Genomic DNA, 17,500 nt, shown 5'->3' on the forward strand with positions numbered 1-17,500 from the left:
TATATATATATATATATTATCCTAAGTGTACAATCTAATAAATCCACCCCGGCTCATCTTACCAATCAGTTTCGCGCTAGGGTTGCAACGGAGTGTTAGGTAACAATCCGATTATATAATCCTACGCTCATCAGAGGTAGCCAATATGGAATGAAATATGGCAACTCTTCGGATAATATACCCACTCTATTGACAGTGCATTTTTTTCCTGACTTACGACCACTTTTATGCTCCAATACACGCTGACCGATTATAAGCTTTAAGCTTATAATTATTATTATCATTTACAGAATTCTCACTCGTCATTGCTTCTCCATTCAACGCAGAATATATATACATTACTTACCACATTTTCTTCTTGATTCATTTTATCACTCTTTCTTTTTTTTTTTAAATGACTAACATAGAGTTATCCATTGGGATGTTAACCACGAAATGTTGCATGGCCGTTTTTACCGTGAACAATTACAGAATAACTCTGTTCCTGTTTGGATGTTCAAACAAGCACGGGTGTACGACAAGAAAGCGAAGCTGTTTCTAAATGATTACGACGTCATAACGCAAGGAGGGAGATGTGAGGTAATCGTTTTAATAAATTAATCTTCATATGCTTTATATTTCTTCTTCATACAAGCTGTTCTGTCTCATCATCGTCGCCACCGCCAACGTTGTCATCGTCATCATCGTTGTGGTGGTGGTGGTGGTCGCCTTCTTCCTTGAATTCATACAGTATGCAGTGTCTGATATGGGTTTAATTCAAATTCATTTTAAAAGGATAAAACTGATACGAATTTCACCACTCTGGACACAAACTAATCTGCAAGGTAGGAAAGAAAAAAACAACAACAACATTGCAAAAATTGCTGTTTATTTTAACTGTAATCTCAAAATGATTGTGTCAAAAATGCAGAAGGACTTTCCAACCTAATATATACGTACGTACGTATGTGTGAATGTATGCTGTTTTCATCGATGGTGGTATTGTTAGTTTCAGCCATAATCATGTTACTGAATTTATACACACACACACACACACACACATATATATACATACATATACATATATACGTCGGGCTTTCAGTTTCCGTCTACCAAAGCCACTCACAAGGCTTGGTCGGCCCGAGGCTATAGTAGAAGACACTTGCCCAAGGTGTCACGCAGTAGGACTGAACCCGGAACCATGTGGTTGGTAAGCAAGCTACTTACCACACTGCCACTCCTGTGTAACATAATTAAATTTTTATTTTGTCTTTGGTCAGTAGGAGTCATTCTCTATTTGCTTCTATCGAGAAATCAAAGGAAATGACTACTATTCCCTTCAAGCTTTGGTTTTGTAACCTGGACATCAATGTTTTGAGACTGACCTATTTTCTCTTATATTTCAGACATATTCAGGTCTGAGTTGCTGAAGCAGAAATACCGTTATAGCAAATATTCTGCTCAATACCACGGATTCGCTTGTCAGTTGCTTGACCTTAACCACTTGAGCATGTCCCGTAGTGGCTGACAATATCTGTATATTTGATAATGAGCAAGAATAGCGGAGGAACATCATAGCCATGTGTTGAAAGGGATTCTTTTGGATGTGAATGAATTTAACAAAAGCAAAGTTTGAAGGAAATATTAGCCATTTTTCATACTTTCTAGGGGTAAGCAATCAGGAAATAACAGATGCTATCCAAGGACATAAATCGTGTTACACAGAGCTATTGATAAATGTGATATTTATTCCGTTTTTAAAGCAGATAGTATTGTGACATGCTCTCATTTCATTTTATTTTCAGGAATATAAAGATTTTCTTATATCACTAAAAAACCAGGGCTGTGATATTGGAGGCTTGGGTGCCGAGGGCCATTTTTCAGAATACAATCCACCCGAACCAGTTTTATTGAAGGTGTGTCTTATACCTCTTTCTTTTCTTATGCCTTTTCAGTGAAAATATGCAAAACTATATTCGAATTTATTAAACCAATTATTCATAGTTAGTTTGACGTTTTCTTGTTTCTTAAACCAACATTTTGTGTTTATGCATTCTTTAAAGCTACCAGTTAGCTGATGTATTCAAGGCTACTAAAACCATTTGTAGGCAAGGTCGCAAGGAAACAATTATGTTAAATGTCAAAAGCATATACATTAGAGAGTGGAGGCGCAATGGCCCAGTGGTTAGGGCAGCGGACTCGCGGTCATAGGATCGCGGTTTCGATTCCCAGACCGGGCGTTGTGAGTGTTCATTGAGCGAAAACACCTAAAGCTCTACGAGGCTCCAGCAAGGGATGGTAGTGAACCCTGCTGTACTCTTTCACCACAACTTTCTCTCACTCTTACTTCCTGTTTCTGTTGTGGCTGTAATTCAAAGGGTCAGCCTTGTCATACTGTGTCACGCTGAATATCCCCGAGAACTACGTTAAGGGTACACGTGTCTGTGGAGTGCTCAGCCACTTGCACGTTAATTTCACGTGTCTGTGGAGTGCTCAGCCACTTGCACGTTAATTTCACGAGCAGGCTTTTCCGTTGATCGGATCAACTGGAACCCTCGTCGTCGTAAGCGACGGAGGGCCAACATACATTAGAGAATTAGTGCGACTGGCTACGTTATACATTTCAAATTTGGAAGAGGGTACTAGTCGATTGCTGGAACTTATTTAATCAACCACGAAAGGATGAAAAGCAAAGTCGACCTCGGCGGAATTTGAACTCAGAACATACAGAAAGTAAAGACGGATAAAATATTAACAGGCATTTTATCTGACCTGTTAACGATTCTGCCAGCTCACCGCCTTGTGTTGCTTGGAACTGCAAGAATTCTCTGCAGGGTTCTTGAAGCACGACCAGTAAGCAAGTGTTACCTTAGCTGGCTGTGGACTGTTGGCACTTTCCATCATACCCAGAAAAATAAGCTGTGAGTTTTCGTCAAATAATAATAATAATACTAATAATAATAATAATGAGTACGAAATAGCCCGGCTATGGAAAATGAAAGTGTAGATAATGCCAACTATTGTTGGGTATTACAGCACATACCCAAGGCACACAGAGCTGCGCTCGGTAGTGAAGTGAAAGCACGTTATAAAAATAAAACTACTGAATAATAATAATAATAATAATAATAATAATAATAATAGTAATAATAATAGATAAATAAATGCCCTTTTGATCTTAACTGATTAGAAGGGTTATCATGAACATTGTTTTGTCTTGGTATAAAAGGTGGTCTACAGTAAATATTCTGCTCAATACTGAAGATTTGCTTGTCAGTTGCTTGACCTTAACCAGTTGAGCATATCTCGTAGTGACTAATGATATATGCATCACTGATCACGAGCAGAAGTAGTGGGGGAACATTATAGTCATGTGTCGAGAGGAATTCATTGGGGTTTGGATAATTCACTTTGGGAACATGGGTGTTTCGTTCAACATCCTTAAACGAACCTTATTCAGAGACCATTTGAGAGAGGCAGGCTACTCAGCCTGAAAAAAATTCTAACTGGGCCCCACCTGCAAGGTCATGCTGTTTGTCTTGATATCAGATCACCATGCCACGCACATATGGTTGCGGTGCATGTGCGTTATCAGACGGGTAGTCATGATGGGTGTATTGGGCTTCGTATATTTGTACTCCAGTGTCGCTTTGATCGCATATATTACTTTCTCACTCACTCAATAATAATAATAATAATGAAGATGATGATGATGATGATGATGATGAAAGTTTCAAATTTTGCCAAAGGGTAGCAATTTGGGGGAGGGGATGAATCGATTACATCGACCCCCAGTGTTCAATTGGTACTTATTTTATCGACCTTGGCAGAATTTGAATTCAGGATGTAGCGACAAGCTAAATATCGCTAAACATTTCGTCCAGCGTGATAACGGCTCTGCCAGCTCACCGCCTTAATAATAATAATGTCATTTATTTTATAATACTATTTTGTCTCTTGTCAAACTGTTCTAAATTCGAATTGATTTAAATCATTGTAGGCACGTCTGGATGAATTATGGCAGCTGAAAATTCCCATTTGGCTAACGGAAGTCGATATCATTGACAAAATACCCGCATCCAGAGCAGAGAAACTGGAATACGTTCTGAGAACTGGTTTCAGCCATCCGGGAGTCGAAGGAATAATTCTATGGGGATTTTGGGCGGGAAACCATTGGGCAGGAGAAAGAGCTTCGCTTTGGGACAAGAATTGGCGTGTGAGTAATCGATTACTTAAATTTCAAATAATAAGCAGAAGCAAATACAGATATTTGCGTACATATCGCATGAATAAGCCCTTTTTGATTTAACAAACAAAAGAGAATTTGCTAAATACGTGATTGCGTGTAGGCGTTTCACTTTGTCATCGGTTAGAGTTTCTCGCATGATGCAATCTTTCAGCGGACGTTAAATTTGAACGGCCGATTCACTCTTTTGTAATATCCAAGTAAAAATTATAACACCTATATTTGGAGAACGAAAGATAAAAGGAATAATCTGAAGAATTACAGAGGTAATCCTGAACTTAAAAACAACATTTGGGAATAAATCAAAACTTCGTGGTATGAACTACAGTGTAACTTCTCATCTTTCTTTTACCCTGTTTAAATCCTTGAGAACAACGGTAACTACAACAAACATAATATCAATGCAAATAATTTCTACCTGCAGACATACATCCAAATTCGCCTTTATGAAATTTAAAAGGTATGCACTTCTGATGCATTATGATTCTTAACATCAAAGAGCATATGAGCTTGTGAAAATATGGAGAGCTATTTACACTCTTTGACTGTTACCCATCATTTGTAATTTACAGGTTAATCATTTAGAATCTGTATTTCTGTTTACGCTAAGCATTTTGTCCGGCGTGCTAACGTTTTTGCCAGCTTGCCACCTTAATATGCTATAAATAAAGTACTTTTCCGCAATTCAGCGATAGCACTAACTTGTTCTGTTTACGTATAGTATAGTTTTTTTTACAATAAAACTGCATTTTAGTGGATTATTATGGATTTATGTCTTTTAAGTTCCCAGGTATATTGATTCTTTCTCTAGATAAAATGGATCAAATGTGCCATGTATGCTAGACGCTGAAAATATTCCAAAAGAGCCTAAATAGGCCACTTCGATATTATCTTCTATAAACTGAACATACCTGTGGATTTTTTTTAGGGGGGGGGGATGTGCTCAAACATTTGGTGCAGAATTTATAACGTATATTAGGCTTTAAATAAGGAAATTGCATTTTTTGTGTGTTTCATGTTTACGATTAACAATTGTATTTAAACGCTATATTTGAACTTCAGATAAACGATGCAGGGATTCGGTTGCTTTCTTTAAAAGAAGAGTGGAAAACAAAACGCGTGTGGGACGGAGTTAATTCTCATCAGCGTTATCATTTCCGTGGATATCATGGTAGCTATGTCGTTCGCATTCAGTCTGGCAATGAAACAAAGGAAGCTAAGTTTGATATAGTACCCGGAGATGGGCGGCAAACTGTGAAGATAGATTTCTCAGGTAAATCTAAAGTTTCACCTACTCAACCTTTCCTCACCACCCACACAAAAAAACATCGAAGTCAAATTGTCTATTGTAATCTGTGCAAAGTAGCATTGCTTGTTTATATGGTTTAAGAGTTGCTGGCTCATACCCTCACCAAGTGAAGCCTTTTCTTTTCAAGCCGGTTTACTGCATTCAAAATGTAACAGCCTTTGTAAATAGCAATTCATTGGTAATATCTCAAAATTGATTTATGAAAAGAAAAAAAAAGTATTTAAAAGCAGTCATTTAGTTAAGGAGTTCACTTCGCCACTTTGTGACTTCAGGTTCGGTCCATTTTCGAGGTACCATTGGCAAGTAATTGTTTTTCTGCTGTAACCTTGTAGTTTTGGGTCAACCAACGTTTTGGGTCAACCAACGTTTTTTGAGCAGATTTTTGGTAGATGGAAACAGTGCAGAAGAAATTTGCACAAATACGTACATACATATTTATGTAAGAAAGAAAACAATATCCACACGCAGACACACACACACATATATGTGTGTGTGTAGTGTCTAGGCCTGCATGCTTACGTCTGTTTGAATACAGAGACGAGAACATAATTTTCTGGAACATTTTTTTTACCATAGATAACGAAAATGATCTCCGTTTTTCATGAAATGACTCCAGTGTTTCGTAAAATGGGCCGTCACTAAACGGTATGTTTTTGCTAGAAAGTGGGTCATTTTCTGTGAAAATAACATTTTCTTCCTAGAATTAAAACTTGTTTTCTGCAAAACGGGCTGTTATTAATAGTAAATACATTATCTGCGTCTTTTATTAAAGGAAGAACATCTGTTTTTTAGTACAATATTTATGTTTCTTTCTCTGTACAGTATCAGGTCTATCTCTCTGAAGAAGTCAGCAAGCATGGCGGGACTCTATTTTCCCATATATCGAGTTTCCATTTGACTTATCTTGGTGGAATCTCTCACTATGCTCGTCGCTAATGTCTGCTGCATTCTGAGGAAATAAAGCTAGATGCGAATGCAAATAGTGAACTTGTAACGACATATTACACCCTAATGATTTGTACGAATCAATCACCTTTTCTACAAGTACTTCATAGTTGGCTGCTCTGTGCTTCCCAAGTAGACCATTACATGCGTTTCTGAAACTTTGCCATGCATCCAATTCTAATACATTTAAGGTGTTTTCAAAATTATCGCCTGTCAAAAGTTGCCGAAATAGCAGTCAGAATGGTGGTCTTGTGGTTCACGCCAAATCATTGGAATGCCAAACCGCATACTTCTTGACTTTCCAAAAGACCATTTTGAAAGACCATTGGTCCATGTTGTGCAACAGATATGTGGTGCCCAACTTTTATCTTGGTCTCCTATCTTGACAACAAAATATAAGTAATAATGTTTTTTGTTATTTTTTAACCAACGGCGTAATGTTTCTTGCATTTTTCTGGAATGTCACAGCACCACAGATGTAACAAAATTTGTCTGGGTGATTTCTACACTGCCCTCTTGGCATTTTAATGCAATTTTTATTCTAATTAAAGATCTAATTAAATATTTATAGGTGTTTTATAGATTTTTCTCTGAAAATCTTAAACTAAAAAATTTAAAATTATAAAAATACCCTAATATTAAAAAGCCAAATTACCATAACCTAGAGTCATTCTGTGAGATGCAGTTGTCATTTTCGTGATCTATGCATAAAACTACCCTAGAAAACGTTATTCTCATTCTGTAGTCGAAATAATGTTCATTTTTGTTGTACAGTGTTATTGGTCTCGTTGATCTGGGGCTAAGTAAAAAAAATCTGGTACTTACGTAATAGTTATATCGGTGGTTCACTGTGACTTAATGCAATAAAGTGTTCTCTAGTGATCCATTCTAGTTAAGCATCTAAATGCACTTGGAAACACCCAATGCTGAGTCCCAAGTAAACCTATTTGTGAAACGTACGTAGGAACTAATAATATAAACTTGCACTTAGCTTATTTTTTCCTATATCATTGATAACTGAAGGAAGATAAATCATTAATTGGATTGTAATATTAATTATGCCTCTTTACATTCTGATTTCAAATCCCTTCGATCACTAGCCCCCTGTTCCCTTCAGATTTCTTGTCTTGTTTTTAAACTAGAAACATTTTTCTGATTATAGCTCAAAACTCATTGGACAACAAGAAGTCAACATAAGAAGCTAATGAAATTCTCGTTAGATTATGAAACTATGATCACCAATGTACCCTGTAACTCATAAGGGCGGCTTTCCCAGTTTCATGGATGTAGATTCCCTACCTGGACGGGACACTGGTTCGTCGCAGAATTACTCATTTTTGCCAGCTGAGTGGATTGTAACAACGTGAAATGAAGTGTTTTGCTCGGGAACACAACCCGTTGCCTGGTCCAAGATCGAAATTTCAATCTTATGATCATGAGTCCAACACCCCTAACCACTAAGTCACATACCACCACAAACAGGTTACATTGGTGATCATAGTTTCATAATCTAACGAGAATTTCATTAGCTTCTTATGTTGACTTCTTGTCGTCCAATGAGTTTTGAGCTTTAATCATAATAATGTTTCTAGTTTATGAACGAGACCAGCAGTCTGAAAGGAACAGATGGATAGTGATCGATGGGATTTGAAATCAGAGCGTAAGGCGGCATAATTAATATCACAATCCAGTTAATTCAACATTGCAAGGATTCTGCTATTCCACTTCCCTAAATAATTTCTAATTCAGGCACTAAACCAGCAGTTATAGGGAGAGGAACTTAGTCGATTATATTGACTCTAGTACTTCTCTGGCATTCCGGAAATTAAAGGCAAGGGTGAGGTTAACGGGATTTGAACTCAGAACATAAAGAACTAGAAGAAATGTTAGCGATTCTAGTTATCCACCACCCTTAAAAATCCTGGAAGAGTTTTATAAGGCATTCGGACACGGCATACAAATCAAAGTAGCATATAATGTAAACGTTCGAACATCGTTATTATCGTTCCAAATCCGCTGCATTTCACATGAAATTTTTATCCTCCAACTTGGTGTATAAATCGACTGTCTTTTTGATTGTGAATTTTGGTCTGAAAAAAATTCGACTTGTATGTCATAAATACTGCAGTAATTTCTGATACAGTCATAATGCATCACACTGAGGAGAAGTGTGGCCTATTGATTGGCTCGACCCTAGAATACTTGAAAAGTATATTGTTTCATAGCTTCCAGAGGGATGAAAGACAAAACTGTTATCGGTGAAATCTGTAAAAGTTCGAAACAAGTACCTCAACGAGTCTGTCAACTCACTTCCATTAATATAATAATACTTTCTAACGCACACACAACACACAAGGCTAGGAATTTCATATGGGTGTATATATGGGATGGAGGGCGGTAGTCAATTAAATTAAGCCAAATACGTAGCTACATAGCTGGTATTTTATTTTATCGACATAATATGAAAGGCAAAACTGAACAATAGGAAATGTGGACTCTGAAACCAAAGAACAAATAACGCAAAGTTAATTTTCAGTTGCACTAACGTTTCTACCAATCTAGTGCAATGCATTTTGTTCTATCAACGATTTGTAAAGTATTTACAAACGTAGACATGTTATGAGTGAAGGTTAATTGATATGGCCGACACTGTTACCTGTTTAAACCACCCAACAAATCTGGACTCAGAATGTGAAGAAAGGTACTAAACACATCAAAATATTTTTTCTGTTGTATTACTTGATTGTTCTTTTATTTATCGACCCTCCTTAAATGAAAATATGAATACATTTTATCTATTTCCATAGAAATATATACTTTCTTACTGATCAATTTTCTTTTATAGCCCCACCTGCCACATCTCCAGATATCGCAACTCTGGAAGGTTCACAAATGAAGACTCCAGGTTCGTTGATATTAATATTTCTAAAGCAGTTTTGTAATGAATAAGCAAAAAGTGCGTTATCTGTGTATGCGTGCACTCCTGACTTTCGCCCTTTGTTATGCTATCAATGATTAATTTTCTAGAGTTTTTTTAAATTTTTGTGTAGGTGACATTGTTATTTTAGATCGTTATGCTGTTAAGTAACATTTTACAAAGGGTAAAGGACTAAGGAAGATAACAATATACTAGATATAAAGATAAAGCTTTATTCATTTATATACATATGCGTATGTAAATGTGTATATATATATATATATATATATATTTGCGTATACACACACACACGCGCTCATACACACTCACATACATAGTGTCGTAAAGCAATGCAGATACCAATTTCCAAAACTTCTAACCAACCTCTGGAGAAATTCTTTAGACTCAAGCTATATACCAAAACAGTTCTCGTCCTAATCTGCCTTCCTAGTCTTCAAAAAGAGAAACAATTAACTAATACCCAATCTCACTCACCTCTCATATTATCAAAGGTTTTGAAAAGATGGTGAGATGAAGAATTACTGTCACAGCTTTTGCATCACATCGATGATGTCTTTAGAGTTTTGGGATCAGGTTCGAACCCTGGTGTCATACACCTTGACTTCAGCGCAAAGCGTTCGACAGAATTGACCACAAAATTGTACAGTATTGGAATCTGTGGTAAACACTTACACTGGATTAAGTATTTCCTGATGAACAGAACACAACATGTGATCGGTGGAATCCACTTAAGTTCAGCAAAAGTCACCAGTGGTGTCCCCCAGGGGACTGCTTTGGGTCTGCTTCTCTTTATAGTCTATATAAGCGACATCTCAAGTGTCATCCAATGCATCTAACTAAAATCATTCACAGACGACTTCAAGCTCAAGAAAATTATCAATGGAGGAGATAGAACTCAACTCCAGTCTGATCTACATGCTGTAAGCCAATGGGCAAACGAAAACAATATGAGATTAAAAGAGGAAACTTTTTAACTCATGCACTTTGGAATAAAGAATGTGCTGAAACAACTACATTCTTTTCCTTTAGGAGAGCTACTTGCAGCATTCAATAATATCAGGATCCTAGAAGTAATTGTTAACAATAATCTCTGTAGGAGTCCTCACATATACCATAAAGTCGATATGGCGCTCAGAAGATGAATTCCTAGATCCTCAGAATCTTCCGGTCCAGAAAGCAAGATGTCATTCCCCTTTTCTCCTCTTTTGCACGACCACACTTAGAATACTGCTGCACCACTGTTATCTCCCTACAACAACCAAAACATTACGAGAATTGTATCACCTCAGATAATAATCACTAAAAAGATGAAAGACATGACTCATCTTGATAATTGCGAGTACCTTAGAACATTGAGACTTTATTCTCTCCAGCGCCACCGTGAGCGCAACATCATTTGCTCAATGGGGAAAATATACCACAAGCATTGTCCAAACAACCTAAACATCAGATTCAGAATTCATCCAAGGTTAGCGCCACGTACCATACATGTATAGATGTATAGATGTGCTGCACAATTCAAGTCTACAACATATAAATTCAATGCAACACAATATCTTTTCCTCAGCCGCCCCTGCTCTATTTAACATTATTCCAAAATTAATCAGAGAAGAAAATGATCTTATCACCTTCAAACAAAACCTGGACAAATTTCTTCAAAGTATACCAAATAAACCGCTTATACCATGCTGAACCCGAAGCTACAGTACAAAACACTTACTTAAAATTCCAAGTAGTGGGGCCCAATTTGAAACTACATGCTTGCGAAGCGAACTTTTTAACCACAGAGACATACCCGTACCTCTATTACTGATGTATATTTTAGAATCCTCTAGGGTATTTATGATAATTCATTAACGGGAATTATGAATTTTAGCCCAGTCATATGCACAGGTCTCTCATATGAAATAGCTCCAATTTTGGCCCAAGGCTAGAAATTTTGAGGAGAGAGGTAAATCGATTAGCGCTTAACAAATACTCATTTTAACGGCCTCGAAAAGATGGAAGCCAAAGACAACCTTGCCGGCATTTGAACTTAGAACGTAGGTTCATCATGGTAAAGGCAGTTTATTTGGAATCCCTTGAAATGTCGCTAACGATTCTGCCACTCGCTACCCTTCTCTCATTATTAAATATAGATGTTGTACAGCATATTTATATTTTTAAATGTTTCTAAACATAAGCTATCCCACCAAAACATTTTTATTAGTTAATCATGACTTCAATTTCGTTTCACTGTTTATTACTTTCTGTAAAGAAAAAGACAATAGATTACATATCTCAAAGGTAGAAGAGATGACAAATGCATAAGAATATAATTTAACAAGATGTTCTTTTATGAGACTGCACTGTCAGTACTACGTATGTAAATTTGCATCATCTCAAGAATCAAATACTTCAGGAAAAATATAATTTCGAAAAAAAATATGCATTTCATAGTTCTTTACACTTTCAACAATGTTGCAGTCTTCAAAATTTCTAGTCTCTACTTGCACTACCAAATGATGTGAAACAATTTAAGCATAATATAATTAAAAACCAACCTTAACGTATTTTACAAATTCTCATAAATTAAAACAGCTCATTTCAGAGACATGAAATTATACTTTTCTTAAAGTTACTTAATGTTTTTCCTTTTAATCTATGCAGACCTATTGAGAGAAACTAAAAATGCATCCGAAAGAACTAATAAAGACAATTCTTATATTGGCTGTTATAAAGACGGCCCTCGAAGGGCAATGGATGGCTTTTTCTATACTGATCATAACTCAATGACAATAGAAAAATGTCTAAGTGAATGCAGAAAACGAAATTTCTTCTTTGCCGGCCTGGAATGGCGCTATGAATGTTTCTGTGGCAATTCATATACAATGTATGGCCCTAAAAATGAGAGTTGGTGCAATAGACCTTGTACTGGAAATACATTGCAGATCTGTGGTGGCGGATATAGTTTATCTGTTTATGTAGTGAAATCGGTAAGACCATTTGTATTATTTTTTTCGTTCTGTCTATCTGTATGTGTATATATGCAATCGCATATATGTGTATCTATGTGTGTCACAAGATAAACGTATAGAAAAGTACGGGAATGATATGAAGGAATTGATAGTATCGTTATTTTTCCTGTATACAGACATTTTTATTTTAAGAGATTTTGCACTTCAACATTCTGAGATACATAAAGTACCTGCACTAAATCAGAGATCAAACTATTTGACCTTCTTCCACTCCAAATATCTATAACAATGTGCCAAAGTTAGCAAACTATATTAAATAGATTTCTGTAGTTGGTTACGTCACTTTACATTCTGTGTACAAATTTCACCGAGGTCACATCTATGCTTCGGAGTTGGCAAATCATTTTTAATATAGGCAAAAAGCCTGACATTTTGGAGGAAGAGATAGTCGATTACATCAATCCAAGTGTTCAACTGGTCGTTATTTTATCGACCCCAAAAAGATAAAATGCAAATTCGACCTCGCTGGTGTTTAAACTCAGAGCGTAAAGCCGGAAGAAATTCCAAAATATCAAAATTTGAAGTCCTGTACTAATACTATAAACTGAAAGCGTTATTTTCTCCTAGGTTATTTCTAATCAATCAAATCCCAGGGTTATGTCTGATCGATCAGATCTATAATCGAAGGCATCAGAACTAGGATGAAAAGTATTACAACAGCGAACATAATTTTTTTTTCTGGATATAGGGTTTACAAGATTACAATTTCCAAACCTCTTTCATTGTTAGAATGGAGGGCATAATATGAAGGAGATTTCTGATGCTATTTTTTACCTATAGTGTTGAAATGACACGTGAATAAAAGCCAAAAATCGAGTACCAGATGAGTGCCAAAAATTGGAAACTAAATGTTAGCTTCTGCCTAGTTTTCACTTTTTTGTTTTCATTTCATGTATTATTTGTGTGTTCACTTAGCTTAAACATGAAAAAAAGTCTCAATTTCTTTCTTTATTGATAAGAATAAGAAAACAATACTAATAATGCAATAAGTCCTTTTCTGCACAAGCATACTCCTTCCCGGAGCCCTGTTTGTTAACCGAATTGTTCGTAATATGAATGATTTAAATACATATGAGATTAATCCGTTCCAAGCCACACTCCAAACTCCACATAGACCACGAAATGATGTTTTGTCTATCTATCCGTCCAATGCATAAAAATACACGTATATGTATAGATGTGTGTGTGTGTGTGTCTATGTGTCTGTGTACGAGCGTTATTTCCTATGTCTTGTTTCAGTCGATCCATAGTAATGTTTCTAGCAAAAATATGAGAAATATTATTTTCTACACAAAATATGAAAATTAGCAAGCTACATGAAATGCATAAACGGACGTTAACGAATCGTTTGTACACGAGCTCCCTGCCATTTATATTCGTGCGAAGTCTACTGATGGTTTGTTCATATTTCAGCTCGTTTGCTGAATATGATTTTCTTCTGAAAAAAATATTCGCTATAAAATTTATTCATTTAGCGAACCGTTTGTATATGCTCCCCCAGCACTTATTACACGTGCATTGTCTACTCGTGCTTTGTTCAAATTACAAATCGTAAAATGAATGGACTCCCAGTCATTTATACACATGCGTAATCTGCTGTGGTTTGTTGATCAAAATTTAACTTGTTATACAACTTCAGTTTTCTTCAGAGAAAAACTGTTCGTTATTAGATTTACTCGTTTAGAAAAGAAGACTAATCATATGTGGGAACACACTGTACCAAAACTTTTAAAAATCAGCTTGGTTTAAACTTTATTTCAGAATAAATCAAATGAATCCAACAGCACCACAAGTTCAGATACCCTCCAAAAAACAACCAAATCGACTGCTTTACCGAAGATTTTCACAACACCCAGTGATGTGTTAGAAGACAATTATTCGAACAACACAGACAATTATACTAATGAAGCAAGAACTAGAGCTACACTATTGGAAGACGATCCAAATATCTTGGCGACTTTCAAAACTGGGAATAGCACAAAAGGTTAAACGTTTGTTTGCATTTTTGCTGTTGTACTTGTTGAAATTGTGGGTTCTGTATGAAGTGATTAATTTGTTTCATTTTCAAATATACAAATATTTTTCATCGAGGACGTTTATTGAAACTGGCAAGAATTTGCTTATTTAGGATGAAGCCATAATTCTCAGTTCCTATTTTGAGCATTCCTAGTACTCCTACAATCACTGGTATTGTAACCACCTTGAGATGCCACGTGTTTTCCGATTTCAATGAGCAAATCTTTATATTTTCTGAGCTTGTCAAATTCTTTTGTCGCAATATTATGATCATAAGTATACTCATGCCAATCAATAAGCAGAATTTACGATTTTTCTTTACAACAATACCTAGTTTATTGGCTTTGATGGTTCTCTTTTTATGCACAGAAAGTCCAAAAGAATCGTTACATTTTCTTCATCAGTTACATCCACAGAGCGATGATTATACCACATGTTAATAGTTTTGAATTTATAACACTGACATGTTAAACAGTGTAAAATATCAGCCAACTCTGTCACGTCTTGATTTATACTCTATGGTGTTAAACCTAACATCCAGTAATGAGAAGTTGGCAGAACGTTAGAGCGTCGGACGAAACGCTCGGTGACATTTCTTCCTGATCTACACGGACTCAGTTCAAATCCAACTGTAATCGACCTCGACCTTGCTTTTCAACCTATCGGAGTGGATAAATAAAGAGCCGTTTATTTCCTGGGATCGATGGTGATCTCCACTAAATCCCTTCCCTCAAATTTGCTTGCCTTACACCTAAATCAGAAATATTATCTACGATACTTTATATCAATAAATTTTCTTTTCATCAAAAGAGCAAATTTTTCTTTCAGTGGCATATATTGGGTGTTTTCCTGACAACGACCCTCCACGTGCATTAGATGGCCGCCAAAGATATGTGACTACGAAAATGACATTGTTTCTCTGCTTCAGCCATTGTTCTAGTTTCAAATATGCCGGCCTTCAGAATTCAATGGAGTGCTACTGTGGTAATACATATGACAGGTAAGTGATTGTTAACTTGTAACCTGTGATAACAGCATTACTATATATGGAAGGTTAGTGGTAATAACTAGCAAGACTATATAAGGAAGATTAATGGTAATTACTAGCAATTCCACAGTGTCAGTCGGCATATTTGAAAATATAGTGTTAGTAAATATAAACAAAGACCATGAAGAACTTTTAGGTCTATACATAGACAAAGGGCAGTGGGGATTTATATGAATATTTGTAAACAGAAAAACAATTAACAAGATTATAACAAGAAAATTCTTTCCATAGAAAATTGATGTCCTGGGTATTGACGTTCGGTACATTAATTATGTTAACAAATTATTGCCATATAAAGGAATATAAGAAAGAAAAGACAAGATTAATACAACACCACACATTTAGATCTGAGCTTAACGGTTTGAGTTCATAGACAAGACACGTGCTTCAACGACTGAATCGACCTCAAACCATTGAGAAAGACTGGAAGTAGTTCTTCTAACTGCTAAAAATAACAACCAGATCTTCCTCAGACTGATCCCTTGTAACTGAACAGTGCATATTGAAAAAGAGTCAGGTTGAATAAATAAAAAAAAACTGATTATAATTTGCGGAGTGTTAGAAATATTGGTGAATAATGAAACAGTTTTGATTATTGTTTAGTATTAAATTAACTCTTACTGAAAAGACCTTTACTCAAATTTAGTCCTGTCGTGAACATTTTACATTTTAAGCGAATGTAAGATTCTTCGAAACATGTTGAATCGTTGTGTTGTCTCCCAGAGGCATTTTACTGGATAATTTTAATTCCGAATGACATCTCTGAGTAATTTACATTATTTCAGTTATAATTCTTAAAAAAGGAAAGAAAAGAAAGTGTTAGCTCTCCTCTTCCTTATAGCATTTATTTTGACTCGCATTCTTCACTACTTGTTTGTTTTGTGTTTTCATTTAGATATGGAAGTCTTCATGCTGATCAGTGGAAATGCAATTCACCATGCGCAGGGAATGCGAGTGAAATTTGTGGTGGAATCATGCACAACTCTGTTTACCGGAGAGAAAATTACGACAGAGAAAGCTTAACACTAGGTTGTATAATTTTATCAATTGCATTTTGACAGCTAACATTCCACTCAGCAAAGATGGGAAAATAAATAAATGGTTGTACAAGGTGGGGTAAAAAGTCGGATATGAGATTTCTTCATTCCTAACGTTAAGGAAGAGAACAGGGTTCGAATTAAACTGGGGATAAAACGCGTTAAAGAATTACTTCCCGAGAGTTTGCCTTACTAATCAAAACACTAATATACGTATTGTACGATACACATTTTCAACGCTTCTAATAAAACAAATGTTAGTGTGTTCATATTTATACACACGTGTTGCTCATTTAGCTATTTAGCTTCTAAGTCAGCAGATAAATTTGTCAGCGTTTAGCTTAATGGTAAAGCACTCGACTGGAGTTTTGAGAAAGTGGGTTCAAGTCCCATGGCTGTTTCTTGACGAATTTTTCTCCCTTGTAATGGTAATTTACCTAGTATTTCCGCTGTCCTAATGGCAATTCTGCGTTTGAAAAAAAGAAATATTGTTGGTATCGTACAATAAACATATTTGACGCTTCTAATAAAATAAATGTTTGCTTATATTTATACACACTAATCTATGTATTTTCGTCTTCTCTTTCACGAGCCATTGATAGAAACACTACGTAATGTCCTGCTGTACTATATAAAAGAAAAGACACGAATCACAAACCATATCCTACTGTCTGAAAAAAAAATGAGGTATTGAATACACTGGGCAATGCAGTGTCTGATGTCTGATATACAAAACTACAGGAAAACGCCAATGCACAGGTAGTCACTATCAAATTGAATGTCAGTTGCAAGTGATGGCACCGCATTGAGCCAAGCTCTGCTGTGAAGTTCGGAGGCTGAGCGGAAACATGCCAGACGGTGCTGGTCAAGCCGGCGCATTAACTCATCCGCGGTCATGCTACACTGGATGGCATTCCATTTCATTCGAGAGGATCAGACTTCCACAGAGGGGAGAAAGGAAGGAC

The 17,500-nt window shown here is 36.1% G+C and overlaps 1 protein-coding gene across 2 annotated transcripts in view; it reads left to right on the forward strand.

Moving 5' to 3' along the window:
• The window catches only part of LOC106882324 (uncharacterized), a 34,216-nt gene that overhangs the window by 4,505 nt on the left and 12,211 nt on the right, over window positions 1-17,500 (forward strand). For both annotated transcript variants that reach the window (XM_014932966.2, XM_014932967.2), the window contains exons 2-10: window positions 408-579; window positions 1,785-1,895; window positions 3,980-4,195; window positions 5,288-5,498; window positions 9,325-9,384; window positions 12,067-12,392; window positions 14,196-14,418; window positions 15,279-15,450; window positions 16,394-16,527. In XM_014932966.2, coding sequence (XP_014788452.1) covers window positions 408-579; window positions 1,785-1,895; window positions 3,980-4,195; window positions 5,288-5,498; window positions 9,325-9,384; window positions 12,067-12,392; window positions 14,196-14,418; window positions 15,279-15,450; window positions 16,394-16,527 — 1,625 coding nt within the window. The remainder of the gene's footprint in view (window positions 1-407; window positions 580-1,784; window positions 1,896-3,979; window positions 4,196-5,287; window positions 5,499-9,324; window positions 9,385-12,066; window positions 12,393-14,195; window positions 14,419-15,278; window positions 15,451-16,393; window positions 16,528-17,500) is intronic.

Source organism: Octopus bimaculoides, chromosome 3, assembly GCF_001194135.2.
Source record: "Octopus bimaculoides isolate UCB-OBI-ISO-001 chromosome 3, ASM119413v2, whole genome shotgun sequence".
Lineage (NCBI taxonomy): Eukaryota > Metazoa > Mollusca > Cephalopoda > Octopoda > Octopodidae > Octopus > Octopus bimaculoides.